General features: G+C 35.3%; 1 protein-coding gene across 1 annotated transcript in view; it reads right to left on the reverse strand.

Moving 5' to 3' along the window:
* LOC145676633 (cytosolic carboxypeptidase 1-like) overlaps positions 1-22,493 on the reverse strand; it is a gene marked incomplete at its 3' end in the record, with an annotated part of 232,230 nt that overhangs the window by 44,750 nt on the left and 164,987 nt on the right. Inside the window, 3 exon segments of the mRNA XM_081747467.1 lie at positions 5,679-5,822; positions 7,194-7,325; positions 19,814-19,945. Coding sequence (XP_081603593.1) covers positions 5,679-5,822; positions 7,194-7,325; positions 19,814-19,945 — 408 coding nt within the window.

The raw sequence follows: 22,493 nt of genomic DNA on the forward strand, positions 1-22,493 counted from the left end.
AAGCAGAGGTCAACTGAAAAATTTCCAATGGAAAAATATATCAAACTGGATGACACTCGAAAATTCGTAAAAGAAACATAAATGATAAACCCAGCATGTGCCCACATGTATACATAATTTTTTAAATATTGTATCATTAAGTATTTCAATCACTGCCACTTCTTTTCTACACTGAGTATCATTTTGAGATATTTTATTATATCTAAAAGGAGAAAAAACACATCTGCACAAATTTTCCCAACTGTGAAGGTAGGATTGGAGCCTCGAACCTGGCATCTTTGGTTAACTGTTTCCGAAGATACCCGGAGTTGAACTTAGAAAAGTTTTGACTTTCGATTCCTGGTAAAACATAGAAATAGAAGGCATACCTTGCTTTTCAGCTGCTTTTAGTGCGTATTCGGAACGTCAATTGTGGGAAAACAGTATTCATCGGTAGCGAGTTGTCGCTCTCCGATTCAGGTAATAGAGCGCCACTGTATGTGGCCAGTGAAGCTGCAAGCACTGGTAGATACGAGAAGGCGATGCGAGGTGTGTGTGTGTGTGTGTGTAACTGTTGTGCAAGAGTCGGTTGAAGTGAAAGCACTGTTACGAAGATATATTTGGCGCCTTTGTTCCGAAATGGACACAATAGAAGCAGCCGAAGAACCACAGAAGCGGAATGGACACAAGAGAAAGCAAAATCATGAACTCTGACAAAGAAATGTTTGATGTTTCACCTTGAGGGCCGTAAAATGGTGGGAAAAATGTGCGAAAAACACGTTTATTTTCAGTTTTATTTTTTTTATATTTTATTTTTTATTTTATTTTATTTTATTTTATTTATTCATTTATTTATTTATTTTTTTGAGAATGTTACCACCACTCTCAGGCCCCGAGAAAAAATATGTTGTACCTAAAGGTATTACAAAAGTTTTAACAAAGAAATCAGCGACATGTCCCGTCCGAATTTTTTTTAACGGTTTTTTGAAATTTTCAACAGCCAAAAAACGAAGAAAATGCGCATCGATGTTTTTGAAAATAAAAATTACATTTAGACCCTCATAGTATCTATTATCTGTGAAACTTTCAAAATATTTCGACCACTCCCACCAAAATTAAAAAACATTCCATTTTGAGCATTCATGATATGATAATTCGGTAAGTTAGTTTATATATATATATATAATAGGTACTTTAATGTCAAGGGTAACATTTTGGATTAATAAGGACCCAATTTGGATCAAGGGCCGATTTCACTATCTTACTAGAATAGAGCCTTATATATGGGCATTTTAAAAGAAAATGGAAGTTTGCAATGAACTTCTGGCGATAACTGATATGGATTAATCTACAATTTTGTTAATAGTTGGTATAATCGGTTTTCAATCGTTATGTAATTCTCAAATTTTAAATAAAACACATTTCAGACATTCATACAAGATTGTTCTTAGGTGTTTACACAAATAGTTTCTGATCTATTAGATTATTATTTTCGGTACAGGCAATGTTAATAAACATATCAAATCAAAAATATGCTAATAGGGCATAGGGTAATGGTAACATATGGCATGCTTTCTACATATATAACATACTACATCAATACTTTACTCTAATATTCGACCATACATAAAATAGTAATCTCGTATACTATTTATATTCTACAATTAACATTTCATTAAACACAAATATTATTAAAAACCACAATATAACCATCTTTTCTGGGTCACTAAGTATGCACCTGTACCAAAAATCAAAATAGAAAGTAATCTAATCTAAATATTTGTGGGAATTATTTCTGTAAACACTAGCATTGAACAATTCTAAATAATATAAAAGTATCCACTAAACCAACTATAGTAATTTCTACCACTTTCGATTGCAATATAGAAAAACATTTGAAGATAGAACCTATTCTTAAGATTTAGAATCCATTTAAGAAAACTGTTTCGTGCATCTTATTACTGGTTTTGCTCTATGGTGATCAATATTGAAACTGGAAGTGGTAGCACATTTCTATCACTTCCGGGTTTAGTAAAGAGATAAGATTGAAAGTGGAATCTGTTCTTGTTTCTGCTCTAACCGGAAGTAGCTTACTTCTACTACTTTCGGGTTGAATGGAGGGTCAATGTAGAAGATGGAACCTATTCTTGGAACGCTGAATTGACCCTTTCCCCCCCCCCCCAAGAAAAAAAAACTGCTTCTCCCTATCTCTAACCGTTTTTGCTCAGATACTTGTCAACAGACGGACACAGACATTCTATAACACTTACTTATGTATAATATAGTTCGGAAGTTTAATATGTAAAAAGTATTTCTGCAGCATAACTAACTAACTAACTAACTCTATGGCCTATGGAACCCGGAGGTTCAAAGCCGCGTTCCCAAAAGCTCTCCACTGACTTCTATCCTTAGCTAACTGCATCCAGTTTCTACTTTGTATTCCAATCTCTGCGAGATCATCTTAATATTGTCCTCCCATCTGCGCCTAGGTCTTCCTAATGATCGTTTTCCGATTGGTCTTCCTGTCAAGACTTTGAAAGCGTTTCTACTTTCTTCCATTCTAGCAACATGACCCGCCCACCTAAGCCTCCTAGACAATGTTGGGTAAACCATATAAATTATGTAGTTCCTCGTTATGAAGTTTCCGCCATTCCTCGTTCCCGTTCCTCTTGGGTCCGAATATTCGTCTCAGGATCTTGTTCTCAAATACTTTCAGTCTATGTTCTTCCCTCAGAGTAAGTAACCATGTTTCGCAACCATACAAAACAACAGGCATGATTACCGTTTTGTATATTTTAAGCTTCAACTTTCTCGACAGAATTCGCGACGACAAGAGATTTTGAACCGAATAGTAACACGAATTCCCTGCTTTTAGTCGACATTTAATTTCTCCGTGAATATGATTTTCCTCTGTTAATATTGATCCTAGGTATTTGAAACTATCCACTTTATCAAAAGTATTATTTAATATTTTAACGCATCCATAATTTGCTGTATTCCGGTCCCGACGCACTTCCATGTATTTAGTTTTCTCTGCATTTACTTCTAAACCCGTGTCCCTGCAAGCGTTTAATAAGATCTCTGCATTTCTCTCTATTGTTCTCCTATCATCACCTATTACATTTACGTCATCAGCATATGCCATAACCTGGTGAATAACGTTCAATTCTAGACCCTGGTTGCTATCTTTGATTTTCCTTATAGCGTATTCCAGAACGAAGTTAAATAATAATGGCGACAACGCATCTCCTTGTTTCAGACCATTTTCGACGTGAAAGCTCGTGGACAAAAATTTTCCTACCCGGACTTTACTTTGGGATTCATTTAAACATATCTTAATTAATCTAATTAGCTTTCTCGGTATTCCAAGTTCTGTAAGAACGTTGTATAATGTTTCTCTCCTAACCGAGTCGTACGCCTTTCTAAAATCAATAAATAATTGATGTACCGGGGTATTGTATTCCCACTTTTTTTTTCGAGTATTTGGCGAATGGTAAATATTTGGTCGATAGTTGATCGATTCCGTCTAAATCCGCATTGATAATCTCCAATAATTTCATCTGCGTATGGGGTCAGTCTTGCTAATAGAATATTTGAAAGAATTTTATAGGCTGTTGACAGAAGCGAGATGCCTCGATAATTATTACAGTCAGTTTTGTCGCCTTTCTTGTGAATTGGAACAATGATTGATTCTTTCCACTCTTGTGGCAATTCTTCCTTGTTCCAGATAAGGAGAATGAGTTTGTGTATCTTATTCCACAATTTTTCGCCTCCAGCTAAAATTAACTCCGCCGGAATTTCATCTACACCCGGAGATTTGTGTTTCTTTAATTTCCTTATAGCAGTTTCTACTTCTATTCGGTTGGGTTCTGGGATATACGGTTCTGCGGTGTGTATCTCCTTTATTTCTGCAGCATAACGAGAACATAATGAATATCTTAGTTTATCATTCGCACACAAATTTTTAATGTTGTCATCTCAACACGATAATTGGCTACAAAATGCTGTGGCACATTCCTTATTATTTTGTCTTTCTCACACCTACCCACCTATGATGATGATGCATGTAAGATCGTCAGTTCCAAAACATACTCAGAACGTCCACACTTTCTCGCCTCTCTAAGCAGCGATACACCGCTCTTGTGCATCTGGAAACCACTACATTCACTCTGCTTATGACTGTTGACCAGAAAGCAATGAGACGAAGTAAGAAAACGAAAGACTCGTCCTAGTTATTTCTTTCTTTTTAACTTTGTAATGAATTCGATCTCATTTGCTCTAAACTTCCTGCAAGCTCCCAGGAAGAAAAAAAATTGAGGATGCAATGAAAACAACGGCATTTAAATTCGCCTTTCTAAACTACGAAATGTCTTGCAAGATAGAATATGAATGGGAAGCCTTAAAGCAGCAGTCTATTGATATACTCGCCAACAATAGACATAAATGTAATATAGAGTAGTACTGACAGCTATATTTTTAGTGAAGTCACTTTCAATGCGTAAGTTTTTCCCCTTTCACCCTTCACTTCGCTGATCTCCTGAAACATACAATAATAAAAGATGTTCTGTTTCAGTGTAGCTAAGTTTCAAGATAGGCTGGTAGCTATCATATATAGAGTACTAATAAGTAATTCATGTCTTACGGAAGAATACAGGTTTAACAGTAATAGTGTCACGGGTTTAGTTTTTAAGGAGTTTGTTTTTTATGGTGTGATATTTTCTCAATTATTATTGAAACCGGAAGTGGAAGTAAATTTAAACCACTTCACGTTTTAGTACAGAGATTAGAGTGGAGATGGAACATATTCTTGGAACGCTTAATCGAATACAGAAAATCGTTTCTCTTCTGGTACCGCTTTCACTCTATAATGATCAACATTAAAACCGGAAGTGTTGATTTCTTGTCACTTCCAGTTTTAGCAGAGATATTAAGAATGAAAATGGAATATATTCTTGGGACCCTTAATTAATTGTAGAAAACCACTTCTAGCTGTCTATTACCGTTTTCACTCTATAACGACCAATGTTATCTGCAAAACAGTGGTTAGCCCAGCAATGATATATGGACTAGAAACAGGCCAAATAATGAAAACACAAGAGAAAATATTGAATGTTACTGAAATGAGAAGTTGAGCTGGATGTGTGAATTAAGAGAGAGAGAGAGAGAGAGAGAGAGAGAGAGAGAGAGATGAGAGTGAGGAATGAGAATGAGAGAGTAAGCGGAACAACCAAGGTTATAGAGATATCTAAGAAGATCCCACAAAGAATGCTGCAGTGGTATGGCAATCTAACGAGAAGAACAAATGATTATGTGGTCAGAAGAATAATGGCAATAGAAGTGGATGAGAGGAAGAGGAAGACCAAGAAAGAAATGGCTGGAAATGGTTAAGGATGAAAGGTATAACAGGGGAAGAAGAGGACAGGATATTATGGAGAAGAAGCTAGGAACATCGACCCCACGTAAGTGAGAGAAAACAGAGAGAAACAATATTATACTACTGTCCAGTTCATCAAATCTCAGGCCGCTTACACTGAATGAACTCATGCAAACGACGATACATACAGCTTCAAGTCTCCTGTTCCATCTTCTAGAAGTAATTCCTTGACACAAAAAACTTCTGCACCCCTACTGTATGAATTTGTCACATAGTAATAAACATAAGGAATTTCAAATTATCTAAATTTAATAAATGCACTTACTTAATTGGCACACATGTTGCAAAACTGTAAGAATAGGGCTACATATTTTGACCCGTGATTTTCCTTCATATTTCTCCCAGTGCTCTAGCATCCGCATCAGTGTAGCCAGTAAGCCACATTTTACTACACGTGTACAACACTGTTCTGAAAGTAAAATAATCCGTTAGAATGAAGCAAATGCATATACGGGTAGAAAGAAAAGATAATCTAAACCATGAAATGATATCAATAATTTATTTATTATTTTCTGGAATGCTTAAGTGCTATTTGCATACTTAATATTAAATTCTTTTGTTATGGTTATTTTTTAATAGTTTCTTTCTTTGCAGGTGAAAAACTGTTCACTATTATGCTTTAGTGCATGTTAAAAGAACGGATTCGGTAGGTGGAATATTACTTCCGAAGTTATGGTGCAAGTCAAAATGACGGAACATCCTTGTCAACAGTACGTCAAGGCTTTGAAACAGCAGCTCCACTGAAGGAAACCATCTTGAAATGTACGAAAATGTTCGTAGACAATCACAAGACAGGACGATTTGGACGACCATGCAGCACCTGAATGAACGAAAATATTGGTTGTGCCTTTTTTAAAGTTCTACAGTGTCCGAAGAAAAGTGTACGGCATATGTCATAAAAAAATTACATATTGAATATACCCGCCCTATGGTAAAAGACATTGATGCTTATAGTTATCAAATACCGATGCTTCAAAAGTAAAAGCAACCACATTTCTTTGCTCACCTGCAGTACTGTTGTTGTATTTTAGCAAATATGCATCAGGATTCACATTACATGGATAGTTTGTAGTTTTCTGATGTGTCATTTCTCCTCAGTGATCAGGTAAACGAACAAAACATGCGCTTTTCTAGGCTAGGAGTAGCCCAATGAGTACTTTTTATGAGTATGACTTATTTCCAGAGGGACTGACTTTCCTTTTTCTCCTAGAAGTCCAGACCTAACGATATGTGATGCTTTCCTGTGGGGAATGTTAAAAGAGAAATGCTTCACGTCCGTCTCACGAACTTGTGAAAGATCTTCATGAGACCATTCAATCAGTACTTAATTGCGGATATAAGCCCTGAACCGTGTTCCCGGATGTCACCAGCAATCACAGAACGGATGGAAAACATAATCATTCAAGACGAACGGCATGTAGAACACGATATATTTCGTAGTAAGGATAAATAAACTCAAGTACTAAGTTTAGGTTACTTTTTTCCACCCTGGAATAGGGAATATTCTTCGTTTAAATTTTATTTAAAATGTGCTGAACATGACAAATGTACCTACTTTGAACAAAAAGTATAACACTTTAATGTATGAACTAGCTTGCAAAGTTCTTACGCTTATAATCAGAATTTTATATAAAATGTTCTATAGCAGTATAAACCATAGTACGATAAAAACTATCCATACATAAACTACATGTACGAAACCATTAAAAACTAACAATTTAATACCATCAATGGCATTTGATATTTCTATACTATAATAATGGATATTATTATAACTTACTGTTCCTGGTCAGATGAGCTAGAACATCCAATGTCAACCTCATTTTAGGTGTTACTATCATACCAAGAAAGGCTACTGTTTTATCTATAGTGCCCACAATACCATCTCGTACCAATAATGCAGTTGAAGTATCTAAAAATAAATAAGGTATTATTATATAGAAATTATTACTTTTCTATTAACTTACAAAACATATATTTCGCTAAGATTTAATTAGTTTTATATTAAGCTATGTATGTTTATCTCTTTGTATTTATCATTCTACTTACATATTTCTCTAATTCCTAAATATTATTTGTACTTAGAAGTTTTCGACTCTCCTCTGGAGTTTTGATCACAGAGCATAAAAACAGGAAGAAGAAAAATAAAAACATCGAGGAAGAAAATGGAACGGACTTATCAATGGAAGAGCTGTACTGGAAAATATGTTGTCAAGTAAACTGGTTTAAAATCAAATGGTGATGATGTAAGCTGCAATATAGTAGAATCGATTTGTGCGCTTTTTTGTTCTTCGGTGAAAGGTTCCAACTCGTGCTATTGTTTTCGTTGTTATGCAAGTGCTGTGAAAATTTTTGTAATTACCGTTTACCATTCATTACTTAATCATTCCTTGCATTTTTTTTAGTGAATAAATAAATTTTCAAATACGAGTCCCTCTACTTCATTTCTGGCCCTCAATTAAATTTTTGAATATTCTACCTTATTTCTTTTAGATGTTTCGATAGATCTGACACCGCACTTTTGAATCCATAATATGCTCAATGACACGGGACCTTTAGATTTATTTTGGTTTTTGCCTGTGTAATTCTCATGGCAACTGCATTTTATTTCATAAATACCAGATTTTTCATTGGGATCCGTTTCATTGGGACAGCATATTTCTTATACCAATATTAGAAAACGAGATACTGCATCAAATTAGTAAATTGCAGGAAAATTAATCAACAAACGACGAAATACCGATAAAAATAATAAAACTATGTAAAGAGTCATTGACACCGCGTCTAACATATTTATATAATCAATGCTTAATAAAATGGTGTCTTTCGTGATGCTCTTAAAATAGTTAAGTAAGACCAATATACAAGAAGGGAGACTCCACATCCGTCGAAAATTAGACCAATTTCGTTGCTACCTGCTTTCAGTAAAATATTTGAGCATCTAATAAGGAGCAGACTATTTGATTTTCTCATACGTCAGAATAGTATAAAGAATGACCAACATGGATTTGTGCCCAACAGAAACACCCAAACCGCTACCTATAGATTAATAGACCATATGCTAAAAGGAAGAAATGAGAAATTTCTAGTACTCGGTAGTTTTTACGATCTGAGTAATAAATCGTGGCAGTCTCAAATTATTCAAATCTTATTAGAAAATAGGAAGCAACCAGTCGAAATTATAACAAATACAGGTGATACTCAAATGAAATACAAATCGATTATCTTGAAATAAAATACGGAGTACCACAAGGCTCGATTCTAGGTCCATTCCTGTTCCTGCTATATATAAACGATCTACCTAGCAATATAAATACCAAAATTATACTCTATCTGACGACACTCCAGTTATTATCAAAGGAAAAGATACAAAAGCTCCTGTTAACAATGTACATGAAATTACCAAAAATCTTCGCTTTTGGTTTGATAGTAATCAGTTGGTTTTAAACAATACGAAAACAATATATATTTTTCCACTCAGCACATGCTAAAAATATCAATAAATCCACATTAAGTCTAAAGAACATATTCATACAGCTAGTCAACGAAACAAAATTTTTAGGCATTACAATAGATGAGCACTTCAGATAGAGCAGTCATATCGACGCAACTATATATAAACTAAATTCGAGGCTATATGCTCTAAGAATGCTAAAACACACGTTAACTCTAAAAGGCTTAATACAAATCTACTATAGGTCCATATATCCTATCATAAAATATGGCATTTTATTTTGGGTTAACGCAACTGAAAGCAAATCTATATTTATTAAACAAAAATAGGCCTCCGTACCGTTGCAAACTTACATTCCCAACAAGCTGTAAATCGTACTTTAAAAAGTTGATGATATTAACAGTGCATCTATCTACTTGCATGAAGCATCCGTTTTCAGTCTAACGCAAAATGAAGATGTGAAAGATCATCATTACAATACTAGAAATCGAAACAAAAAGTCTTACTTTACTAGATTATCATATTAGTAACAAGAAAAAGTGGCTAACCCCCTTACCATATAGACGTGGCAATGATCATGGAGCTAGAAAGATGAAATAAAGGCCACTCGCAAGCTTTTGCACAACTGAACACAAAAGCGGGCCTAATTGCTGCACCATGCGTAGTTTTTGAGACGTAGCAAACATTTTAATTTTTCCGAGCTACAACCATCGTCACGCAGGTGATTTCTTTGCGTTTTTACCATGTCCTCACTTTTTTTTTTTTTTTTTTTTTTTTTTTTTTTTTTGTAATAGTTTATTCACATACAGAATTACTTTGTGGCATAAGCAGCAATTTTTAGCACTTTGCCCTCCTGAGATATTAGGCCCCAAAAATGGCATTAAAATCACAAACTTCAACTTTTGGACGCCCATAAATCTACAGTGTCAGTAATATCATAGCTGTGGATATTTCTACAGAATCTTTACATGCAATAGTATTCAGCATAAAATTTATGAACCACCCACTTTATGACATTCCAAAATACAGCCCGTGTAAAAGTGTAATTTTCTGTAGTTTTTCTGGTGATTTCATGTATTGGTTTGCAACATACAAAGCAGCGCAAAAGTTTATATTAACCGTATACCTCAGTCTCTCCTATAAACATTCGTTTTTGTTTGGTGTTCATCTGATTTGTACATCATGAGCAACTGTAGTCTTCGTAAACGCTTGCAAATGCAAAAATTGGCACTCCACCGACAACAAAGATGGCCGCCATTCAGGAACACTTGTACATACGACACCGTGAATGATGTTACTGACCTTCTCATGCACACGGTTCGTCACACTCAAATTTTTATAATTTTCGGAGATGGTCGAGCAACCATTTTCACAATTTTTGGACCACTTCAGATAGATTGACCCATATGGCAAATAAAATATTCAATGTTTTGCCCAATCACATAAATACGGAGAAAAACTTAAATAAATTTAAACAAAACTTAAAAACGTATCCAATAAAGAAAGAAATTTATAGTGTAAAAGAATACCTAGAAATATATGTATAATAATATAAAATATTTTACCTATATATATATTTACTTCTGCAAATCATGTTTGTTTTATAATCTTACATAAATACTGTACATGTGAACTAAACTCTCCAAATGACATGTATTGCTTAGATGGAGTAAATATATGAAATGAAATGAAATGAAATAACTCAAATCGGAAAATGTTCTTTTCTAAGGTTTTGGAGAGTTTTACCGTACGGAAACCGTATTGTTTATTCAATGCAGTTGTCAATCTAAGAAAAAAAGGTCTAACGTATAAATTTGTACAGAAAGCAAAAGAGCTTATTAAGAGAAGTAATTGGAGCAAAACAAATTTTAATAAGCCGGCTGAACAATGAGTGCTATAATTTACGGGCGAAGATTAACAATATGGCTCCAGGCCTTATTTTGGATAAAATATTCATGGCGATACGTAATGTAATAAAGTTGAAAAAGTAACAAGAAAAAATGAATAGGTTAAAAAGAAAAATTAATAAATTGGGAGGTAACTGGAACGTAAAATCTAACAACAACAACAACAACAAACAGAGGCAACAATATTGAAACGTACATTCAAAATTTAAGTTAATTAGATACCACAGAAAACTGAACTATTATTCAGAACAGGTCTCAGGTATAATCCCAATCTTAATAAACTTCCGATAGGGGACTTTATTTCATTCATTGAAACAGCTGATGAAATGTTAGATCAAGATTTGAGGGCAAAATTTAGATTCGACTGCACAGCTGCAATACATACAGACCTAAACATGCTAAGCCTAAGTACCCGTAAAGCACAGAAGACAAAAAATTTCTACATTAAGCTTATTAATGATTTAAAGAAATGGTTGTCACAATATAACAATTGCAGTATAAAGATTGACAAAGAAACATATATATCATCATACTACAGGAAATGCAAAAGAAAAGAAAAAAATTGGGTGAAGTGCAAGGAAGTTCATACATTAGATAAGAATTTAATCCTTTGCAAAACGTTGTGGTCAATATCAAAAGAACTATTTCTAAATCTCATATTTTAGACAATCTCACTAGTAAAGCCTTAAAAAATCTGATCCTGGACTGGCCTATAATTCATGGTTTGCCAGAAATACATAAGTAAACTTTCCTGTTAGATCGATTATCTTAGGTCAACGTCATCCTTCGTATAAATTGGTTAAATGACCTGTTAACTATTTGGTCTAGGAATTAATTCGTGCGGGTGGACAAGAGATGGCGCAACGAACGGAGCGTCCCACAGTTCCGTGTACCCACACATGTGTTGCAAACCCCTGTCATCGCGTATCGTTCGTAGTATAGGGCAGTGGATTAAAGCGTCAACAACACCAGTTTGTAGTTAAGTGAACATGGCGCAATTTGTGCCTGATAAAGTGTTTTTGCGGGGTGTCCTGCTGCATTACTTTAACATGCAGAAAAGTGCGACTGAAAGTCTTCGTATTTTGGTGGAAGTGTATGGTGACCATGCTCTAGCTGAGCGAACGTGTCAGAAGTGGTTTGCGCGGTTTAGAAGTGGTGATTTCGGCTTGGCAGACCAAGAGCGAGCTGGACAGCCAAAAAAATTTCAAGACGAAGAATTGACAGCATTGCTCGAGCAGGATTCGTGTCAAACGCAGGAACAACTTGCAGCAGCATTAGGCGTTGATCAAACAACAGTCTCCAAACGCTTGAAAGCCATGGGAATGATTCAAAAGATGTCACATTGGGTTCCACATGAATTGAAAGACAGAGACGTTGAAAGACGAAAAACCATTTGCGAATTGCTGCTTCAACGACAGAGCAGAAAGGGGTTTCTGCATCGAATTATTACGGGTGATGAGAAGTGGATCAATTACGAGAACCCTAAACGAAAAAAGGCCTGGGTGAAACCAGGTGAACCAGGTCCATCACAACCAAAACGAGATATTCACTGTGCAAAGGTTATGCTGTGCATATGGTGGGATATGAAAGGTGTGGTGTACTATGAGCTGCTGCAACCGGGTGAAACTATGAATGGAGAACGTTATCGACGACAATTAATGCGTTTGAAGCAAGCTCTATCCAGAACACGACCAGAATGGGAGAACAGACATGATAAACTTATTGTTCAACATGATAACGCTCGCCCACATGTCGCAAAACCGGTCAAAACCTATTTAGAAAATGTCGGATGGGAAGTTTTACCCCACCCGCCGTATTCACCAGACGTTGCTCCTTCGGACTACTACTTGTTCGATTGCATGAACAACGATTTGATTGGACAGCGGTTTACTTCTTCAGAAGATATCGAAACATGGGTCTCTGACTGGATCGCTTCCAAGGATGAGGACTTCTTTCGCCACGGAATCCGTACATTGCCTGACAGATGGGCGAAAGTGGTGGCTAGCGATGGACAATATTTTTCTTAAGGTATTTTGTGTTTGTTCTACAGCTTCAATGTGTGCGTACCAACCGCACGAATTAATTCCTAGACCAAATATTTTAAGTGTTTGAATATTTCCCTTACTTATTGCGTACAAAATAGCTTTGAAATAAGACAACAAATATGCAATTTAGTTAATGCCAACATTTAAATGGATTCAACAGACGTTGTTGACATGTACCCGTCCATCCCTTTGCAATTAGGTTTTGAATCAGTTATAACCATTCTGTACAGCAAAAACCTTAGTACCTCTAAAGTGAACAAAATTCTCAATCATCTTGGATGTTTCTTAAAATACAATATTTTCTCCTTCGAAGGTAATATTAACCACCAAGTCGAAGGCTTAGTTACGGGAAACCACTATCACCATTCCTGGCTAATCCAGTACTACATACGGTTGAAAGTACGATTCTTAAAGAACATGTACTGGGTCAGTAGGCTATTATAGATGTGTGGACGACGTACGTTTTTTGCATAAGGATAATTCACAGCTAGATTTTTTACTGGATGAATTGAATTGTATCAATAGTAATTTGAGATTTAGAGTGAGAAAGAAATGCAAGGCAGACATACTTATTTAGACCTTAATATAAGAAAATATAACAATAAGTTCATTAATAATGTCCCCCACTGGCCTACCGTCAGTACACAGTTCATGCATTACAAATCTTCACATTCTGCATCTACCACAGCAAATGTATAAAAGAATTTCTTTTTACGTGTCATTCGACTTACCTCTCTAAAAACAGACTTATAGATAGAGACTGATCATTTAATTAAACTAGTAGATCGAATGGGTATCCAGTCCAACTATTAATTGGTAAAACCAGGTAAAAAGGGATTTACGTTCTGATAGATCTGAAACCGGCGACGAAACACATTAATTGGGTAGGATTGCTTATTTTTCTCAGATTGATAACTACATTGAATAAGATCTATACACAATACGGTTTCCGTACAGCAATAAAACCCTCAAAACCTTAGAAAAGAATATTACCCATTTTAAGAGTTACTACAGGGCTCCCAATGAAAAATTGAGTATTTATGAAATAAAATGTAGTTGCCATAAGATTATATAGGCAAAAACCTCAAGAAATCTAAAAGTTCGTGTCAAGGAGCATATTAGAAATCTAAAAGCGGAAAGCCCGGTGTCAGGTCTGTCGAAACATCTAAAAGAAACAGCACATGGCACAAGATTCAAAAATTTTATTGGAGGCTAGAAATGAAATAGAGAGTCGTATATGAACATTTATTTATTCATTATAAAAAATTAATACATTTGGACAAGGGATGGTTAAGTAATGAATGTGATGAATAAAGTGTGTCCCAGAAAAAAATGTAACAATTAAAACATTCATGGGTAGAAAAACAAAAAATTGTAATTATGTGAGAAGATGTTCTGTACATATGTTGGGGTTTGTATGTTCGTTTCTACGACCAAAGAACACTAATCAATACGTCCAGGAAAAAAAAAAAAAAAAAAAAAAAAAAAAAAAAAAAAAAAAAAAAAAGAATGAGTTTTGCTTTAATACGCGACATAAAGCGATTTACAATATTTTTATCCAATTTATGACTAGCACATTTCCACTGCCGTTTGAATTTTTGCACGTTCTTCGCTGCTACGTTGCTCTCCTTCAACTTTCTTTTCATTGCTGCCCAATATTTTTCAATGGGGCGAAGTTCAGGGCAGTTTGGTGGATTGGCAGCTTTCGGCACAACGTTTGCATTATTGTGTTCATACCATACTAAAACCCTGCAACTGTAATGAGGAGTAGCCAAGTCGGGCCAAAAATTAGTATTAGCATTATGTTGCACAATAAACGGCAAAAGCCGGTTTCCTAAACATTCTAATATGTAAATATCCTGATTAATTGTCCCTGAAGTCATGAACGCCTCACTTTTCTTTCCACAGGAATAAATTGCTTGCCATATCAAGAACTTTAGTGGAAATTTTGCTGTGCGTTTGGTTCTCACGTCTGTAGAAACGTCCATTCGACTCTTTGCCACATAATATTTTGGTCCTAGCAGTTGTTGACTGTCGGCTAGAACATAAGTTTCGTCATCCATAATGAGACACCCTCGAAAATTGCGAAGCATATTCGCATGCAGTTTTCGTGCACGCATTTTTGCAATATTTTGTTGTTTCTCGCTTCTGCCCGGCACTTTCACAGCTCGAAACGACTTTAAACCTTGCTGTTTTTAATCCTTTGCACAGTTGACCGTCTTGTATTATACCTTTCAGCCATTCTGCGTACAGACGTGGCTGGATTTCTTCGATATTCACTCCCAATTTTTCGCACTAATGCACTGGCTGGATTTCTTCGATATGCACTCCCAATTTTTCGCACTAATGCACTGTCATTTACACCAGCTTTCCTTCCACTCCCTTTCTTCCTATCACACGTTAATGTATCCTTGAAACGGAGAATAATGTTCCTTACGGTTTTCCGATTCAATTTAAGTTCTTTTGCTATGGATGGATATGACCGTTCAGGATTTTCTTCATATTTGTAAATCACTTGTTGATGTGTCTGTAGTTGTTTTCATGCCATCTTGCACAACTGTTTGACAACACTACACGTCTACTAGCTACAGCACTACCCACAACTGCAAGCTTCTAGTACACAATGAAATGAGTCCCGTTCTACTTGTTCTTCACGAGAACTTATTTTAACAATTTGTAAAATTTTTTTTTGGGACACACTTTAGAAAGTGGTAATAAAAAAATTATCATAGCATTGGGATGATAATAAGAATAATAGCACGAGTTGGCAACTTTTCTATGGCGCGTCCTCAGGTTGCGGATCGAGGAGAAGGCCTCTAGATATAGAGGTTAGCTGCGAATATACTGAATAAGCAGTCGCGGACAGACGACTAGGAGTGGTCCTCCAGCTTGGGGGTTTGGGTAAGGCTAACACCCTCATCCTGTAAAAAAAGGTACTTGTTCAGAAACATTCACAAAAGCCTCGGACAAGGACTGATAACTTGGCACGACATCAGCAAAAGAAAATGGACATGAGATTTGGAACATGGAATATTAGAAGTCTTTATAGGGCAGGCGCGTTAAAATCTGTAACGAGTGAGTTAGAGAAATATAAGATGGACTTAGTAGGAGTTCAGGAAGTTAGGTGGGAAGGAAATGGATCTGAGAATTCCGGAAATTTTACGTTCTTTTACGGGGAAGGAAATAAAAATCACCAGTTAGGAACAGGATTTTTCGTTCACAAACGAATATTACCAGCAATTAAACGGGTTGAATTTGTTACTGACAGACTTTCTTTTATTACTCTTAAGGGACGGTGGTGTGATATTATTGTTTTAAATGTACATGCTCCAACTGAAGATAAGGGTGACGATATAAAAGATAGTTTTTACGAAGAAGTGGAACGGATATTTGACCAACTCCCGCGATACCATATGAAGATTCTATTAGGGGATTTCAATGCGAAGGTAGGACGAGAGGATATTTTCAAACCGATTATAGGGAACGAAAGTTTGCATAAGGAAAGTAATGACAACAGTGTTAGACTCGTGAACTTTGCAACATCCAAAAACCTAATCGTGAAGAGTACAAAATTCCCACATCGCGACGTTCATAAATACACTTGGACATCACCAGACGGAAAAACACATAATCAAATCGATCACGTGTTAGTAGATAGAAGAAGACAATCTAGCATAATTGACGTCCGGTCGTTTAGAGGGGCTGATTGTGACACTGATCACTACCTGGTAGTAGCGATAATACGGGAGAGATTATCGTTGAATAAAGGTAATATTCAATGTCCGAAAACGGAGAGATTTAATTTAAAGAAATTAGAAGAGAGCCAGATAAGAGAGGAATACCAGATTGAAGTTTCGAATAGATTCGCGGTTTTAGAAGACTCGGAGTGCACTAGTGTTGAGGATACTTGGATTGAAATTAGAGATAGCATTAAAAGTTCAGCAATAGAAAAATTGGGACACGCGGAAATACGTAGGAACAAACCATGGTTCGACCAAGAATGCATTAAACTAGCAGAGAAGAGAAAACAGGCAAAATTACGCTGGCTACAAAATCCGAATGAAATAACTACACAAAATTTCGCAGATATCAGGCGGGAAACTTCCAAAACTTTTAGAACAAAGAAACGGGATTTTTTGAAAGCTAAAATTAAGGAACTTGAAGATAATAGTAAAAATAAAAATATTCGGGACATGTATAAGGGGATCAGGGAATTTAAGAAAGGCTATCAACCTCGTGCTTATATATTAAAGAAATCTGACGGAACAGTTCTCACCGATACGGATAGCATCTTAAATAGATGGAAAGAGCTTGTCCACGAGCTTCCACGTCGAAAATGGTCTGAAACAAGGAGATGCGTTGTCGCCATTATTATTTAACTTTGTGCTGGAATACGCCATAAGGAAAATCAAAGATAGCTACCAGGGCCTAGAGTTGAACGGAATTCACCAGGTTATGGCATATGCTGATGATGTAAATTTAATAGGGGATGATAGGAGAACAGTAGAAATAAATGCAGAGATATTATTAAACGCTTGCAGGGACATGGGTTTAGAAGTAAATGCAGAGAAAACTAAATACATGGAAGTGCGTCGGGACCGTAATACGGCAAATTGTGGAGGCGTTAAAATATTAAATAATGCTTTTGATAAAGTGGATACTTTCAAATATTTAGGATCAATATTAACAGACGAAAATCATATTCACGAAGAAATTAAATGTCGACTAAAAGCAGGGAATTCGTGTTACTATTCGGTTCAAAATCTCTTGTCGTCGCGAATTCTGTCGAGGAATTTGAAGCTTAAAATATATAAAACGATAATCATGCCTGTTGTTCTGTATGGTTGTGAAACATGGTCGCTTACTCTGAGGGAAGAACATAGACTGAAAGTATTTGAGAACAGGATCCTGAGAAGAATATTCGGACCCAAGAGGAACGAGAATGGGGAATGGCGGAAACTTCATAACGAGGAACTACATAGTTTATACGGTTTACCCAACATTGTTAGGGTCGTCAAGTCTAGGAGGCTTAGGTGGGCAGGTCATGTAGCTAGAATGGAAGAAAGTAGGAACGCTTTCAAAGTCTTGACTGGTAGACCCATAGGAAAACGACCATTAGGAAGACCTAGGCGCAGATGGGAGGACAATATTAAGATGGATCTCGCAGAGATTGGAATACAAAGTAGAAACTGGATGCAATTAGCTAAGGATAGAAGTCGGTGGAGAGCTTTTGTGAACGCGGCACTGAACCTCCGGGTTCCATAGGCCATAGAGTTAGTTAGTTAGTTAGTTGGCAACTTTTCACCGAAAAACAAAAGAGCGCACAAATCGACTCCGCCATCATCACTATTTGATGTTTAACCGGTTTACCTGACGTGTTTTCCAGCACAGCTTTTTCCTTGGTAAGTTCATTCCATTTTCTTCTTTGGTGTTTTTATTTTTATTCTTTCTGTTTTTATCCTCCGCGACCAAGACTCGAGGGGAGAGTTGAGAGCTCGGAAGTACAAACAATGCTCAGGAATTACAGAAATTTGTAAGTAAATAATTACCTTTCCTGAACATGGTTTTACATTGTCTGATGTTTGTATTTAGTTTACACAAACCCTTTGTCTTATAACTCTTTGAGTTGATTACACAATTGTTCTATATGTATGTTTAGTATTAGCTGTAAGTGTGAAAAAAAAAGACACACAAAATATATTACACACTTTTACAGTAAAGCTTAATTACTAATTAGCTCTGTCTTAAGAAATTCGAAGATACATAGCCATAATAACAAAACTCTCCAGTGGATCAAACCCATGTCAAAGCATATTTTATCAGCCAACGATTAATATTATCAAAGCCTGCTTTATCCGGATTATCCTCTATTTTCTTAGTAATCTATTCAGTCTTTTGTCCCGACTCGCTGACTAGAACTTTATGCATCCTACGAATATTTGTATACGAGTGATATATCCCGCCCACCTTAGCCGTCTTGACTTCCTGAAGGTTATTCCTATTATATTATAGGTGTAACTATACAATGTTTCCAAATTGCATACCTTTTTTACTCATCCATTTGTCTCTTTCCCACTAACTATTTCCACAAGACTTTTACTTCACATACTCCTTTGCTGCATCACAAACTCTCAAATACGCATTCGATATTATTTACTACGTTCTTCCTTTTATTATTTCTGTATATAAACTTTTAATCCATCCTCCTGTCAATTGTCACAGGTATCACTCAACTTATACATAATATTACAGGTTAATCGAATCTTCATTCTCAATAAAGTACTGAAAGCTACTAGTAATGTGAAGTATAAAATCCAGGGAAGTACTAACATTTTCGAAGATAATAAATGATATCTGAAAGTATGTATAAAAGTAAATGGCATTTTTTTAAAGATCCCTGCACTGTATATTCGGAGGGCCACCTAAGTGCAAGGAAAGATATATGAGACCTTTTGAGGTCACAGCCATGTCCAAGGTTTCACTAACTTCCTGCTACATTAACACAAGATTCTAGACTTAGGGCATTCTAGAAACAATTTTTATAGGTACCCCTGTCCAATTTAATTTTCCCTGATATTCACTTACTCTCACTGACTTTTCATGTTTGTGAAAATCTTGGATAAGCATGCATTTTGATTTAAAATGATGAGTAATGTGTGACTGAAAAACAAAAATTGGAAGGATGAAGAAAAGTTCATATATGCAGGGAATTTAAAAATGATTATGTAAGCTATTTTCAATTTTTGCTCGCCTTTCGAAGAACTTATTGTAAAATAAAAGTGATGCAACTCAAGTGATTCATAACATACTTGTGTTTCCATAGATTGATTAATAATACTTCAAATAGTTTTTAAATAATACTTTTACAGGACGTAGGTATTGTATAACAACAACACGAGATCTTAAATAAAATATTAGTTACTTATATTATCAAATAGTAACTAATATAGTTACTTATATTAATATTATATTATCAAAGTAATGAAACACTTACGGTTACGTGAAAGAGCTTTGAGAATGAGCATCACAGGATACATTGTCCTTGCGTGATTGTAATAACATTTTAACATTGAATGGAATGTTTTAACGATACCAAACAGTCGAGCCTTCACAGAAAATTTTGGATCTGTAAAAATATCGAAAAGACAAGAATTAAATGTAATATGCTGATTCTATAGTAGCAAACGAAACAGCATATCCAAGTTGCTTCAAACATGCTAAATCCATTTGAATAAAGATATCGAAAAGAACATAATTCTGTTTGTATTACCGAAAACCGAATAGATGAATTTATTTTGCAGACTGATTATAGAAAATCCTTACCATTTGAAACGACAAATGCTCGAACTTTTACGAAGTTTATCTTCAGGTTTTGGAAGAATAAAAAAGACAAAGGAAATAAAATTAAAATTAAAACGAACTGAGGTGAACCGAACTTAAAGGCTCCCGCCATGCAAAGCTGTGGAACATAGCCTCTGTTGCTAAGCTGAGCCTAGCCATAAAACATAGCATTTTTATTCTCTACACTATGGGCTATTTGTCCATCAAATTTGATTCAGATCCGGCACGTAGTTATAGAAAGTACTACATACAAGCCGAGCCGAGCCTGGTTACCAAATATAGCCATCTTTATTCCTTAGACGATGGGCTACTTCCTATCGAATTTCGTTCAGATCCGGCCAGTGGTTACCCAGAAATAAAATACTACACACATGGCGGGGCGAGTCTAACCGAGCCCAACCACCAAATACAGCAATTTTTATTTCCTTGGCCAGAGCTATTTGCTCATTAAATTTGATTAAGATCAGGCCAGTAGATACCAAAAAATAAAGTATCACATAGAAGGCAAGTCGAGCCGAGCCCGGCCACAAAATACAGCATTTTTTATTCATTTAACATATACTATTTGCCTACCAAATTTGGTTCAGATCCGATTAATTACCGAGAAATAAAATATCACGTAAATACGTACATATATATGAGTATATATATTATGTGGACCTATCTCTGGAGGGAAACTATAAGCTCCCTATTCTTAAGCGGGGAGTTAATAAAAGGAAAAACCCATCAATTCGTTAGAGGTACTTTCAAAGACCAACTCCTCTTCCTGCTTCTTCCATGATGATGGTGCACTCCATACTACTAGACACTGAGTTGCAAGATACAAAGTAGATAACATATTTCCTACAAATACCTCAAAATTCCGGCGATCTCTGTTCCAGTTGACCACGTCCAAAATTAAGTTCGGGATTTTATTGGAATAAAAATTAACTACTTGGTAATAAGTCTCTTCATCTTATTAATGGTTTTGAATAAATATATTTTTGTTTCGTTAAAGGCATATGAAGTATTTTACATGTTCCAATAGTCCAGAATTTTCTTTCATTCCTTTAATGTTCTTCCTTTTTTATTCATTTAACGTTTTAATTTTTGTGTTGCTGCACAGGAACAAGTATCTTGACAAACTCTCATAGTTTTTAATTCGTCTGTAAAGTAACTTTTATATTCAGTTTAAATGTTTATCAATATTTCTGCTTCGTTCCTCTTGGGAGCACATGTGTTTCGGATCTCACATAATGTTGGTACTCACAGAGATCTTAAACTCGAAATCGACTAACCAACCATTTTGCCTTGTTTAGCGGTTTATTTAAACTGAACAGTTCGAACGTTTTTTTTTTTTTCAGTTGATCGTTTAGACTTGAAAATTCAGTAAACTAATACGTTTTTCGTATATTCCTAAGTTTGTGGGAGGTTACGGCCCTAGATTACACCAAACACTTTATACAATAACTATTTTATCTCTTAGTTTACTATTATTATTATTATTATTATTATTATTATTATTATTATTATTATTATTATTATTATTATTATTAACATTAACTTGGAAAATCACTTGACCTTACGCATCAGACACTTCATGAAAATGCTGACTTCTTCAAGCAGCAATCTGAAAATTTTGCCTTGCTACAATTGAGTAGCTAAAGGTAGAAAACATCATTTTAAAGAAGAAATTAAAAGACACTAAGATAAGGTTAGATTAACTAGATCAATACGAGAGACGAAGTACAGGGTGTTCCGAATAAACCCAACGAATATACATACGTAGTTGTGAAACACTCAAGCCGTACCTTAGACTTAAATATTGAAAAAGAAATGATTCATGTATGTCATAGAGTGAAAAAAATTCCTCATCAAACTGCAGGAGAAATAATGGTTAGATTTGTGCAACGAGAGGTCAAAGAAAACTTTCTTCTTCAGAAACTTGAAGTAACAAGAAATCTGACCTAGGGTATACACATAATGAAGCCATCTATGTTAATTGAAGTCTCATTCCATATCACAAAAAGGCATTTGTAAAGGCTATGAAAATTAACCGCAAAAAAATTATGCCTTCTTGTGGGTAGATAGTACTGGTACCATTAAGTTGCAAAAAAAGATCAAGATGTATTTATATTAATCCTAGAAGATGTTGATAATTTAGCATAATCTTCATTACAAGCAAGTAATATGAATCGTAGATAGGGCTATTTAACTATTTCTTCGTTTAATAGTGAGTTTGAGGATAAAATTGATATTATGAGTCTCAGTATTAGAAGTGTTGGTAAAAATGGGGATTAACTTTTAGTTCTATTACAAAATATAGAATTCAACATACATATATTAGTCCTCTC

Source organism: Thermobia domestica, unplaced genomic scaffold (assembly GCF_964235325.1).
Source record: "Thermobia domestica unplaced genomic scaffold, izTheDome1.hap1.1 HAP1_SCAFFOLD_254, whole genome shotgun sequence".
Classification (NCBI taxonomy): domain Eukaryota; kingdom Metazoa; phylum Arthropoda; class Insecta; order Zygentoma; family Lepismatidae; genus Thermobia; species Thermobia domestica.